General features: G+C 40.7%; 1 protein-coding gene across 1 annotated transcript in view; it reads right to left on the bottom strand.

The window, feature by feature from the left end:
- The window catches only part of FRY (FRY microtubule binding protein), a 274,991-nt gene that overhangs the window by 96,518 nt on the left and 163,577 nt on the right, over positions 1-14,896 (bottom strand). The window contains 4 exon segments of the mRNA XM_032496335.1: positions 2,167-2,349; positions 3,831-4,089; positions 10,705-10,812; positions 14,443-14,575. Coding sequence (XP_032352226.1) covers positions 2,167-2,349; positions 3,831-4,089; positions 10,705-10,812; positions 14,443-14,575 — 683 coding nt within the window.

Here is a 14,896-nt window from a genome sequence, read left to right on the forward strand (position 1 = left end):
ATAAGGGTTTTCTCACAGAAGAGCGAGTGCCAAGGTGGTGAAAGGGAGGGGTACAACTCCCTAGGATTCTGAGTTTAGTCTTACCAGTTTCCGTGGAAGATAATTAGAGCTCCAATCACACATTGTACTGAAAAGACATGTACCTGAATTTTAAAAACTTGTGCACATACATGTATCTAAATCCCAGTGCCACACGTTACTCACTAAAATGTTCATATTGTTATTCATGTGAAGGAATGGAAACCCCACAGGAGTATGCTTTGCCAGACCACGGAAATGCTACTTACTTAAGTCACTGACCTGCTAAAATAACTGATAAATTGTTGACTGTGATTGAAGTTCAGTCCCAAAGAAATGGCACTGAGACTGACCACGTACTCCATGTGGTACCTATGTCGTGCACAGCTATTTGGTAAAAGAAGCAGATTGGAAAAAGCACAAGAGAGAATATCTTTTAAGAAATTCTTCTACACAAATAACGCACGCATGCCCAAACGTGTATTTTGGCATCCTTTATTATAGAGAGGCTTGAAAATACGAAATTATTTACTTAGAAGTCTTATAAGAAAGCTTCGGAATGTCCTTGTTCATGTAGGAGTGAGAATGGTTTCAAAAAATTTGTGGTTGAAAAAAAAAAAAAAAACCAAGATACAAAGAATGGACTGGTAGGTTGCCAGAGGCAGGGGGAAGAGTGGTGGCGAAATGGGTGAAGGAGTTAAAAGGTATAAACTTCCAGTTATAAAATAAGTAAGTCCTGGCGATGTAAGGTACAGCAGGCAGCTCTAGTTAATAATACTGTATTGCATATTTGAAAGTTGCTATAAGAGAGGAGATCTTAAAAGTTCTCATCACAAGAAAGAAAATCTTGTAGCTATGTATGGTGATGGATGTTAACTCCTTATTGTGGTGAACATTTCACAATGTATACAAAAATGGAACCATTATCTTGTACACCTGAAACTAGTACACTGTTGTACGTCAATTATACCTCAATAAGAAAATCATACAAAAAAAATTTGTGGCTGGCCAGAGAGAGAGCAACATAGGAGAAACGTTCCTTACACAGCCTGCTGGAATAGCAGTTTAAAATCTGGTCTTTGGCAGCATATGTATCTGGCTTTCAATTATAGCTCTGCCACACCTTAGCTGTTGATTGCGGGTAAGGCATCTCACCCCTCTAAACCTCAGTCTTAGAATCTGCACAATGGGGACAAAAACAATACTGTGAGGCTTATATGAGACGATACGTGCAGAGCACAGCTCAGTGCCTGACACATACGCAGTAATTATTATCATCATTATTATCCTAACTAGAGACTTACTGGAAGCTTACCAAACTACAGAATGTCTCAGAGATCCATTTGCCAGATCCCAGAGATGTCCTAAAATATATCAGAAAGCTCACTGAAGAAATCTGAACACAGAGGACTGGGATATATTTGCAAATATTTTGTAAACAAAATGACCATTTGAGGATCACAGAACCAAGATTAGTGATTTAAAACAAGTAAATAGGAAGTAGCATTTTTCTAAAGAAGTATGTGACATATAAAGCTGGTCCTTCTTTCATCAACTTATGTATAGAGTTTGGCCACCTGTACCTTAACAACCAAACAAGGATGCACAGTACTTGACCAAAATGGGAGGAGAGCTGAAGTCATTTGTGGTTATTAATTGGCTTACTTCTCCCATCTCAAGGGGACATGTTTTCTTGTGGTGTCATTTTTCTACCACTATTGAGATTAAACAGTTTTCAGTGAGTCAGACTGTTCGGTACCTTTCTCATTTTAAACGGGATGGATTGTTTTCTCAAGTTCATTCTCTAATATAAATGTAATAATATCTTCTTAGTTTGATATACACTGAATATTATGAAAGAAAATGATCTATAACCTAATCTTAAGATTCTTCACTTCTTCACAAAGCACCATCTCTTAGAGAATCAGGAATGGTCTATCGTATTGCTCTCATAACATGCGACTTATCTCTTGTAGATCAAGAGTCCGATTTTGCAATTAAAAACCCACCCTGAATCAAAAATTATTTGTTGGCATCATGGGTGACATGAAAGTACTTAAAACAGTAATGCATTCTTTATAGTTTTTAATCTAAACTTGGAAACTGCTGAAAGACACGAATTGGAAAAGTCAGAAAAATAGTCCATACCTCAGGCTGACCCAGGGCAACGAATAAAGCTCGAATTTCCTTGAGTATTAGAACAGACAGTTTGCGTGTGGCCACCTGGAAACTGCAGAGTAAAACCAGAGCAAAGCCTTCCACGGCATGGAGCACGCTGCAGTGGGGACCCCGCTCCGACTGGATTCGGTGGCCAGAGCCATTTGCAATTAGCTGTCGTGCAATGAGAACATTTTATGTTGAGAAAAAGAACAATGGAAGAAAAAACTACTCTTCTATGTACATCTTCTGGCACATTTGACCTTGTAATACTAAAACAAATTACAATGGCTTAGAATCAGACGTGTCTATGAATTAATTATTATTCACGAAATACCATAGATCCCTTTTTGTTTTCAGATCAGTTGTTACTTTGGAATACCATCAACCCTCTACTGCTTCTGATATGAAATAATTTTTCAAAGGCTATTAATATGAATAAAAACAAAACTTCTTCCATCCATCCCATCTGAGATGACTATATATTTAATCAAAGTGGCCTAATTTGGTTTTATTTAAATTCTCTATAGACCTTTACTTACTATTTAATTGAATTTTCAAACATTTACTTTCTAATCAGACTTGTTTACTTGTTTTCATGTTAGATTTTAATCTGGGTTTTGCACTTCCATGAGATGTGTTCTGAAAGTTCCCAAACCAAGTGAATCTAAAACAGAAGCATGCCAGACAACAAGGCAGATTCCACCTTCATTTCAGTCTTCCTTTTATAAGCATATGTAATCCTTGTTTTTCTCCCTGTCATCTTTTGCCAAGTGTAGAATACAAGCAAGGAGGAATGACCTGACCCTCATCTCTGGTACCCTAGATGGTCCCTGAATGCTATTATACTTCCCGAGCTCCACATTCCTCAAACCCTCTTCACCAGCCAGACCCTTTCTCCATCTGCTCATTGCCAATGCCAAGTCACCACTGCCCTGGTTCTCCTCTGACAACTCTTCCTCCCTGATCTTCAAAATGTTATCATTAATTTTTGCTGTTCCGGACTGAGGCACAAAAGACTAAAGAAACCACAAGACTGTACTTTCTTCTCTGGCTATGGGAGAAAGCAGTTAATATGTTGCTGACTAGGAGAAAAAAATCTGGAGGGCAGCTAACTTTTATATATCCATATCCATAACCAGCTTTATATCCATATCAGTTCTGTATTCATAGGCATCTCTATATCCATATTCATATCTAGATCTATTTCCAGCTCTACATTCGTATCTAAATCCATATCCATCTCTATATCCACATCCAGCTCTAGATCCATACCCATCTCTAGATCTACATCCATTTCTAGGCCCACATCCATCTCTAGATCATATCCATCTCTAGGTCCATATCCATCTTTCTACCCCTGCCCTATGGTAATTTGCTCTTACAGATTTATAATCATAATTCCCTGAAAAAAAAAATAAACATTTTCAACTCCCTAAATGGCCTTGCTTATATTATTAAGTCTAACCTGATGTGGCTTACCATGCCTTGAGTTTCTTGGTCACAATTTAAGCAGATGGGAAAACTAAGGGCCACCACTAGGGAGAAAGTTCCTAGACAGCAGGAAGTAAGAACAAAGGTTCTCTGGGCTGCAACTTATTTACATATGTACTATGTCAAAGAATATAAATTAGGGGGAAGAGGGTGAAAATCACCTCTGAATTTCTGATTTTGTTGGCCTGTTCATAGACTTTTCCTTGAGTTTGTATGACCAGTTTCCACTGGGTGAGCAGCTGGAGCAGTAACTTGAGGGATGAATCGAGGAGTGCGTGATGCATGTCATTTACTTCCCGGAGCAGGAAGTTGGTAAAGCCAAAAAGGACATCTTCCCTCCAGTCCGAGAAGTCAACAAGTAAGCCCTGAAGAGAATTTTGTGCAATATGTCGCAGTTCATCATCCATGTGAATGGAGAGCCTGCGAAATGAATGAAGACGATACAATCATTCACTTTATTAGCTTTTCTTCTACGTCTATCAAGGAACACACGTAGGCCTCTGTTTTTATTTGTGTCTGAACAATGGGTCACCCTCCCCTACTGTATTATTATATTCTTCACTCAGCTCCCCTAATGTTAACATCTTACAGAACCATGGTACTTTGCCAAAACTAAGTTAGCATTGGTACAGTGCTATGAACCAAAATACAGACCTTACTCCGATTTCCCCAGTCTGTGGTGCTGTATTATGGCCGCCCCAGCACACTACCCATGAAAGTAGGCAAGAATCTACCTTTAGAGTCAAAAGTCAACATAAAAGCCATGTCATGGTCTCTTTAGATGCAACTTTCAAGCAAGGGCCAATACTTGCAGATTTCCAATGAGGTTAATTCCACTCTTCACTTAACTTTGCCATCATTCACAACTGGCCATCTGGAATCTGTCTGAACTTTAAACTGACAGCACAGGATCGTTTTAAGGACTCTTGACAGCCCCAAGGTGGTGTATGTAGCTCTGGCCATATTTGGTCCCACTCCTCTTGAAACAATGGTATTCACATGCTTGACCAGTGAAAACACTCAAAAATATTCCTGGAGTATGAAAAGACAGGACCAGGGAGGGGAGGGAGCTTTGGGAATAGAAGGCCCAGTTGATAATAAAAGTGGAATGTTTGTAGAAGAAAAAGGCCCAGTGTTATGGAACTGAGAGTGAAAATAACATATCAGGGCAAGTCTGAGTGGCAGCGGGTGAGGGCGAAGGGGAAGAAGCTGCGAGGACAAGACCCCTGCCTGTGTCGTTCCTGGAAGAGTCTGAGTAGGGAGCTTGCATCAGGTACAGCTGACATGTCTCCCACCCAGGTCTCTCCCATTTGTACTTTTCTTAGATTTTAACCAGACAATCACGGATCATCTTGTGAAGCACATGGGATTTAATATTATAAAACAAAGAAAAAATTTTAGCTAATGAAAAAGGAGGCAAAGACTCAGAGTTAAATAACAAAGATGCCCAGCCATGCTGAGGATGCAGGTTGTGCAGGGATGCTGCGAGATGCTGGCGGCATATCTGCTGTCTCACAATGTCTCCTGGTCCAGTGGCCAAGGAGTCGGGGTGAGGAGAGGGGTTCCCCAAACCCCTGCGGGGCCATCCCATTGAGAAACCGGGAAAGAAAGGACAAGTTCTTGCCTGTAAAATAAACAACTGTGACCATAATAAACAACAGTCCTGTGAGAGTTTGGTAGCAGTAATTAAAGAGAACAGAGACTTCTAGAGAAGGCAGCTCATGAAGTGTGACAAGTTTGGGGGACTTTAAAGCAACACTTCTAAGAAGCTGATCTGGTTTCCAGGAGCCTAAAATGGGGTCACAGGTATGTGGTTACACACAAAACCATCGAGGAAGCTTAAAAGGACTCCACAGTGACACAGCAATAAAACAGACCAGAAGAAACCACCGCTGCCAGCATCAGCTGCACCTGTCGCATCTGCCCCTCCCCGGCAGCTGGCCGGAGCAGCACGGACCAGCCCAGCCTGATGAAATGGGCAGAGACACTCTGCACAGGCCACACGTGCCGGTGCGAACGGTCCCAGGGCCCTGGCTGGGGTGGTCTAGGCTGGGTGAGGAGGGTAAGCACAGGACCTTACTACTCAGTAAGGATGTGGGAAAAATGGGGAAAACCCAGAACTTGAGCAAGGCCCCTTCCTTGGTTGGTTGGATCAGACAAATGACTCTGAACGGAAAACACTTTCATAAAGGTGAGCTCAGATTCCGATGGAATCAGCTCAGTAGCTTTGAACAATTTTGCTGCTAGAGGTGCACGAATGAAAAGGGAGTCATTTCAAATTCACACAACATGTGGAAGAAAAGAGCCATTAGGAGAAACAGCCTCCTCTCAGTTCTGACAGGATACATGAAAGGTTCTTAGGCAGAGGTGAGGGGCCTTCTGCCCCTAATGTCAGCAACGACAGAAGGGGTTTAAAGATTAAAGTGAATAGTTTTAAAGTCCCCAAAGGAGGGACTTGCCGACGAGTGGACTGTTAACCTTTGGAAAATTCACCAGAAGTGGTGGGAATTCCTTCTCTGCAGGTATTAAAGAATGAACCCACCTATTTACAGTGCTTTGAACTGCATCTCAATGAAAATAAAGAAACAAGATTAAGTGGTTTATTGAGGCAATATATGCAATGACTCCATAGTTCTCACCCGGCTACTCAAAACAGCTAGCCACCCTCCCTCTACAGACGGAGGCTGAAAACGAATGATAAACGGTAAATGTTAAGTATTTTTCAGACACCACAGAAGATCGTGGAACTGTGTATCCATTACCTCAGGAAGCTCCACCAACTGTCAAGAAACACTGCATAAAATGTGTTCATCTGTCTTTTCGCATAAAACCAATGACATTTGTCACTTCCATTTGACTTCAGGGAAATAACTTCGGGCAACTGACTTCACTCTTCTGAAGTTTAATCTCTTTGTCTGAAAATTGGAGTGAATATGTACCCAGCTCTCCTACCATGATGTGTATGAAGATGCACTGTACATCGTGGCATAATATGTTACTCAAATTTAAAGATGCCTAAAAATAATAAGCAACGTTTGCTGAGAGCTTACTGTGTTCTAGGCTCTATGCTAAGTGATTTACATGCATTACTTAATTCATGAAAGGAGAGTAAATATGGCACAGCAGGCCCTCTGTGTACACATAGTGCTGCAGGAAGTCACAGAGGCCAGGAGTCCACAGACTGCTAGAGAAAGTCCTCCCTGTGGTCAAGGGTGGAGCTGGAAACACCTGTGAGGAGAGTGAGAGAGACGGCTGCCAAGGAGAGACGTGAGCTCCCCTCGTATGTGGAGAATCCTTGGGAGACCCAGGCAGCCGGGAAGGGCAGGCTCTGCTGAGGGTAGGAAGGAAATGCTCCCCAGGGATCTGTTTATCAGGACGTAAGGAGGGCCTGTGTGGCTTCCGTGGGGGCAGACATGGGAAGATTCCTCACACTGGGCCCTCGTGAGTGGGCTGAGCAACACACGTAAAATCAGGAAGTCAGGAGCTTGGAGAGAGGGGTTTGCCCATTCCATTCTGTTAACTACTGCTACGCTGAACATACTAACTGGAGTCGGAGGGGAGGGGTCTGGGATTCAGCAGTAGCAGAGCTGCTGGGGAGGGAGCCCAGGGTAGTTCTGTGGGGCAAAACCTGGAGACTCCTTATTCAGGGAACTGAGCTTCGAGGGATGGGGAGCTGGCGTGAATGTTGGTCCTATTTTGCCAATTATGAAAAAAAAAAACAACAAAAGTTTTTCTCCAGTAAAAATGTAATAGGGATGTGGCCACGAAGTGTCTGAGGTAAAAAGTCCCACACTTCTCTGACCACATCATGTTCTGCGTCAGGAGTCAACTTGAATCAAAGGCGATTGGACTATAGGGGAATGAGGTGACCTAAGACTGGAAGCCCTCATTGACTGCTTATTCGATTTCTTCATTTCTGTCCTCTGACCTTGAGATCTGAAGGGGCTCATTTTCTCACAGGTTAATAGGTGCAGTGTGAGGGCCAGCACGCCAAGTTATCTTTCCCTTGAGGAGAACGGCCTGTGGCTTCTTTTGAAGCTTATGAAAAAGGTCTCTTCACAGGCTGCCCATATAAGTCCAGCCATCTTCTTGACTTTGCCCTAAGACTTGAACTCTCAAGAATATTTATTTATTCTTTCCCCTCATAAAAACAGTACCCATCGCTTTGGGCTTTGTGAGAACGTACATCGTAATAAGCACGATGCACTATAAATAGCACCGCCATTCCAGCCACGTCTGACAGACTCCCCCGGACACGCCTGGCCCCAGGGCCAGCGGACCCAGGCGGCACTGGGTCAGGCCACCATGTGATTCCAGAGGTAAGCGTCTCCCACACAGACGGACAGCAAAACTAGAGACTTCACCAGGACTCTGCACAACATTTAAAAAACTCAGCATCTCAAAGGGCTTAGTTACATAATCAACACCAATTAGCCCTGCACTGAAATAAGTGAACTTCCCCTCTACTTCACTTTAACTGATAAGGATCTTTTCCCTGCTGACACATTTTTCTCGCAGATTAACCAAAGGGCCATGTCTTCTGTCGTTTAAACCCTCTCCACAGTTTTAGGAGACAGGCAGTCCTAATCCCATTTTACCAAGGAAAAAGGACAGGCTGAGGGGGCGAAATCATTTGTCTAGATCACATGGCTAGTAGAATGGCAAAGCAGGGAAGCAAAATCCAGATTTCCAAATGAGTGAGTCCTATTCCCATTCTGGAGGCACCTCCTCCAGATCCCTTAAGTGGCGGCGGGGGGGGGGGGCGCCCATTCTCTGCTGGCTCACAGGCCATGGAGAGGGGTCTTCTGTTTCCTAACTCCTCACTGTGGCGCCCAGCCTCTGCTCCCAGCACCTACCTCTGTGTCCCACCACCCTCTGCCCGCTCGTCTGTGGCACATGGACAGGCTGCTCCCGCCCATTCCTGGGTGATTGAGGCACACGTCTCACAGCGGTTCTCTACTCTCTGGCTCTGCATCATCCTAGGAGACTCCATGTGAGTGTGGATGACCCTTCCCAGGATCTGAGTCTCTTTATTCCTCTGCTTCCCTGACCCTTCATCCAAGTCATCACGTTCATTCCTCTCCGGGAATCCACCCTTCATTCCTCCCTCACCCAGAACTGGAAGCCCCTCTGGGATCCGGGCTTGTTTCCCCTCTTTCCCCACTGCTCCCGCTTCTGACGAAGGTGCCCCAGGCTCACATTCTGGGGGCCGGGCCTCCACATAAGCCTCGGCTGGCACTTGTTTTGACTTCATGTTCTTCTTCAAGTATCTCCTAAACATGGAATGGAAGAAAGAAGGACCCGAGATTGCCGATTATAGCAAAGAAGAGGTGACAAAAGCCAGTGAGAAGGGCAGAAGGCTTTGGCCAGAGAGCCTCAAGGCTGACACAGTGGTTAGCAAAGTAATGGATCTTCATTCAGTAAACCTCACCAGCCAGCATCACCCTGGGCTAGTGGTGACTGGAAGGAGGAAAGAGTAAAGGAGGGGTGGACAGTAGGCTATTGACTGATGAGAGCTATTAACTGATAGCAGGAAGTGACCCACACAGGATCCTGGACTGGCTGTGCAGAGCAGAGAGCACCATGACCACCATCGCCAGGAGACACTGTGCTCCATGGGGACACTTAGAGCTGTGGGGAGGCGACCGGGTGATCTGTAGTCTTGTGGGATGGGGGCTGGGGCTGTTTTTTGGACACTGATGGGAACTGTGCCCTCGGAAGGCTAGAGAACATGGGTGAACAAGGTTATGCATAATGCGTCTTTCATCCAGGCAGCATTAATATTTGTTATCCTTCTCCGGGCTTTCCTCTATTCCATCATTATCAGATTAACCAGACTGAAATGACATTTTTTATTATGTTATTCTCCTGCTTTAAAATTCCATCAGTCCAAACGCCTCAGCTAATAGTAAAGATTAGTTGAAAATCTACCTCTCCAGTTTTATTTCCATTTCTTTTTATCATTGGGTTTCTAAACTCCTTTTTCTTTATTTTTTTTCAAAATCAAGGAAGACTTTTGTTCTTCCTCATTCCATTCCCCCCATGCACCCCGTTTCTAATGATTTTGCCTTCTCTATGCAATTAGGTAATAAGTCACTTATGATTTTTAAATTAAAGACACGCATAACCATCAACCAGAACCTCGGATCAACATGAGAAAAATCAAGCTTACTTAACAATAATAAGATCGTATCACTCAAAGCAAATTAACTTTAGGTTCTAGTTGGACTGTGCATTCATATGGTGGATGGGGAGGGTGAAAAATGTATGATTTGGGGAAGCCTTCTGAAGTTCTAAAATTAGCTTAGCATCCCTGTTACCCACCTCTTGGGCCCTGTGGGTGTGTGGGTCTCAGACTGGGAATCAGACCCTGAGTGAACTCTTTTCCAGCCAGATTCATCTCCTCATTTCTGGGCCCACCCCTGGGCTTTTCCTCCTGTTGCTCCGTGTACCATTTCTGAATTCAGTCTTTCCTTCTAAGGGTGGTTCAAGTTCCTCCTTCTCCCCGGAGCCATCTGCTGCCACACCCAGTCCACAGGAATCCTTCTATCCTCTGATTTCATGTGTCACATTTTTTGTGCCTTTAACTTGCATGTTTCAGGCCTTGGATAGTTACTTTAGATGCCTATGCATCTGCTTCTACACTGAGTTTTATTTTTTTAAATAATCTTTTTCTGTTTTTGTCTCTTTTTGTGGGGGAGGGTAATTAGGTTTATTTATTTTTTAATGGAGGTGCTGGGGATTGAACCCAGGGCCACCACTGAGCTGTACTCTCCCAAACTACATTGAATTTTAAGCCCACTGAATATGGGCAAAAAAAAACCCAAACAAAAGAAAAACATTTCTATATTCTTCCTGGGTACTCCAGAGAATACCTAGAATTAGTAAATGTTTGTCCATTTTTAATAATCATTATATATATATATATATATATATATATATATATATATATTTTTTTTTTTTTTTTTGGGGGAATCATGACAAAGGATTAAAATCAATTTTGATCAAATAATGCCCACCATAGTTCTCACCTACCTAGCCAGCAAGTCAATCAGTTCAAGTTTTGACATCCCATCAGGAAGCAGTCGAGGAATAGCAGCTACACAGGTCCTGAAGAGATCTATTTTTGGCTTTCTCTCACCCCTAGAATTTGAAGACAAAGTTTAAACATAGGTCAGAGGTTATGAAAAATTTTTTGAAAAATTGATCAAATATGTGAACAAAGACTAGAATCCATGCTTTCTGAATCACTGCCTGGTGTTTGTTTGCTCTGTATTATTCTTAAGTATTTATGCCCTTTAGAGCTTGGTCAGTCCTAAGAGGACTTAGAGGAATGTATCTGAAAAGAAAAACACCAATAGCAGTAGCATTCTATCATATGTCTTGCCATTCAGCTGAGTTCCATGGAGTTTGGTCCCTGTGGGCTGCATTTAAGACGCTGAATTCACTGAAATGCCTAAATGCATCACATGTAAGAAATACACTGCAGTCATTCCTACATTCAGCATTTAAAGACGGGAATGGTGCCCCTAACAAGCATGACACCTGGAAGCTTCTCTCCCTGATGAGTTACACTTCTCCTTGTAGAATTCCCACCCTTGTTTTTTTTCCAAAAAAGTTAAGTGCCTCCAAAACTAAGTCTTTCATAATGTCAAGTAAAATCCTGAAATGTATATAAATTGTCCACCCATTTCTGATTTTTAAAATTACACTGATGGTCCTGACCTCTATGGAGATTTCTTCTTTTTACTTTCTTGAGAATATGCATCTTTAAAGGTAATTAATGCCTGCTATATTATGCTGTAAAATTTGAAGGAAAGATATAAATTTTGTGATAAATTATTTCAACTTTTAGTTATTTAAATAGGTAACTGACTCTTAATCACATATTTTATCAATAACCTTTATGGAAAAAACTAAATTCCGTATCAAATCTTTCAAATAACCTAAGTGATAAAATATAACAGCATTTTTAAATTCTGATGATTTAGTCCTCTAAGAATAAACATAAAATTGGTACCAAATTAACACAATCGTAGGACACAAACACAGTAATGATGACATGAAGGAGCATAGAAGTAAATTCCTTTCTGGAACAGTAACTGCAGTCAGAATAGAAATGTAACAAGCAGAATCCATACTGTCTATAATCTGAGGATGATAATCAGACAGCAATTTTGCTCTGTGATGTTACTTTTTAGCATGCATTTGTAAGTTTGTTAGGAATGAATACAAAACTGTTTATGTGAAAAGTAGAACACATATATGTTAATTTCTAAAATACTCTGCTTTTGTGGAAAGTTGTGAGATTATTTTCTCTCCTTCTCCATAGTCCTTCTGCATGGGATGTATAAGGATTCTGGAGAGGAAGCCACTGTACAGTGGTGAGGGCTGGACTGAGTCAGAGCCTAGTGAACTGATTAAAAGTTGCTTAAATAGTTCCAACCTGCTCACCAGATGTTTTAAACAGTTGGGATTATTTTCATACCTGTCAGAAAACAGATGACCCTGCCTGGCCTGCAGTGCAAGGCAAATTCTGCCAGACTTCCCAGCTGATAAAGCAAGCCTAGATTAGAAACTCTAATCGGTGCATGGTTTCCTTTTACTGCGTCCTTGATTTTTGGGCTTTTAAAGGAAGCGTGTGAATCCCTCAAATAACGTAATTTTAATCAACAGACATCATACAATAATTAGTAACAGATATTATATATTATTATTATTATTAGCCAGCATAACACACAAAAGGGATGAGGAATAGAAACAGAGCAACACAGAATGCTTCATGTTCAAGTTCACGTCTTAAGCAAGGTCTGGAAAAATGGTGGACCGACCTCCAATATCAACTCCAGTAACTTTCCATTAGCGTGATGTGCAACTTAACTCTCTTTTCCTAAAAGCTGACATGATTCTCTAATGTTTCTTCTTGTTTTTAGAAATGTAGCCATGAGTTATTTTCTTTTCAAGGATCTGCCTTGAAGTCTAGCATGAAAACTATTTCTAGCCCTGTTTGGGGGTCTTAAGATGGTTGACAGGAAAAGGTAAAGAATCACCTCAGACAAAGTTTAAGGTATTGTTAAAATCCAAATGAAATGTTTACATTTACAGCTAAACCTGTACCCTTTAATGGATTTGAGTATACTGCTTTGGTTCTGACCCTATCTCATGATCTCTGGGTTATAAATACAGTTTTCCTTTAAAGGTCTTTCATTTCTTTACTGTTTTTACAGGAAACAACTACATGGCAGAAGTTTTAAAAGCATCTTGTATCTTCCATATTAAAAACTGAAAATTGCTCTCATGTATTCAAAGAGCATGTAATAAGGAGCTTAAAGGTTTATGGACAATCCAGCAATTTGTGAGATACGCTGTACATAATATATTTAATGTTATTAACTTTGGTCAATTTCAATTCTGCTATCATCTTGGTTTAAAAGTCTAAAGCAACATGATCTTACTATCATTTAAATCAAACGATTGGCAAGCTGCAGGACAAGTACATCATATAATCCCATTCTTATTTTAAAAAAGTATGTATGTATGTACATATTTGTGTTGACATAGGGAAAGGTCTGGAAGAAATCACACTGAACCAAGGAATGGTTGTAGATTTCAGGTGGAGCTCTGAGGAGGAGGCTTTCATTTTAATTTGCCATACTGCTAAATATGTATTTTAAACAATTCTCTATTTTTAACATTATTTTATCATGTTTTGCTTTGTCATACTTTGTTTTCAACATGCTACCATTGTAATAAAAATACACACCCACCATGTGAACTTCCCTACATAGGTAACAACCTTCCAGCTAATTGTGGTATTTGGAACTGGGTGACAAAGAAAATTTTCCTAATTATATTTTTGGAAATTTACGCCATAGGTGCCAAATATAATTTAACTCAGTTCAACAACAAAGTCCAAACTTTCTTAAAATGTAAAGTCATAATCTAATCCGAGTTCCTGCCATAATTAATCAAAAGTAGCAAATACAAGTTGTCTAAGTTTCAAATGCAGAGCTTTAATTACAAATCTAGACCTGGGATTTTGGCTAAGAGCATTTGATTTCTACATTCTAAGCTACAAGTGCATCCTTAACATCCAGTATTTCTATGGCACAGTTGCACAGAGACTATTAAGCAGGTTTAACTCTCACAATTCAGGAACTGTCACTAGAAACAAGTGAACTTGAGATTCATGAAAATGGAATGGCTGTAAACTGGTGATGTCACTACAGCACATGGGCTTGGGAGCAAAGCATCATTTCTGAAAAATGTGGACCAGTAAAAAAGTTCTTGGGCCCATTTTCTAACTTCCCAGCCTAATGATACTTGAAATATAACCAAAACAGATCAATCTCAGGTTTGACTTTATTTTTTTTACCATTAATTAAATCTTATCAAAGTATGTTTTTACTATCCTTAATACTTCTAAGAACTCTGTCGAAATTTGTAGATACTGACAGGCATATGTAGAATAGATAAGCGAGATTATACTGTATAGCACAGGGAAATATATACAAGATCTTGTGTTAGCTCACAGTGAAAAAGAATGTGACAATGAATATATGCATGATCATGTATAACTGAAAAATTGTACTCTACACTGGAATTGACACAACATTGTAAACTGACTGTAACTCAAAAAAAAAAAAGAAAAACTTCTAAGATCTCTGATTCTAATAAGATGAGAACGAAACACAGAATAAAGGGAAAGAATCTCCACTGGTGTCTTTTGGTTCATTAATCCTCCATTGAAAACTTAGTCCTCATGATACTCACGTGATCATGTCTTCAGGTTCTTTGTTTAACATCTGGACGTTAGTTAGCATCATACACCTTCCTACTTCTTTATCAAGGTGTCTTAAAATGTTGTCCACAGCTTTTCGTACTTGAGAATAATATAATGACATGCCTGAAAAACACACATTACAGTTACATCTTTGACTAAATTTATCAGGTTGAAATCCTGGTTTATTCATCCTCTATGATATTATTTTACTGAAGACTTTCTGTGGGTCAGTGACTTCTCTGAGCAGAGCCAATTCAATCTCTCACCTGCAGGACTCTTAGCATAGAGCCCCATTCATAGTGTTCCCCAGATAATCATTTTAATTCAATATCTAGGAATTCTAATACTTCAAAGGGAAATATTTTCCAGAAAAATTAAAATAAACAAGGAAATAGGAAGTTCCACGCTAGAATTTTTATGTTTCTAGTTAGTATAAGAAATTTC

The sequence above is a fragment of the Camelus ferus genome, chromosome 14 (assembly GCF_009834535.1).
Source record: "Camelus ferus isolate YT-003-E chromosome 14, BCGSAC_Cfer_1.0, whole genome shotgun sequence".
Lineage (NCBI taxonomy): Eukaryota > Metazoa > Chordata > Mammalia > Artiodactyla > Camelidae > Camelus > Camelus ferus.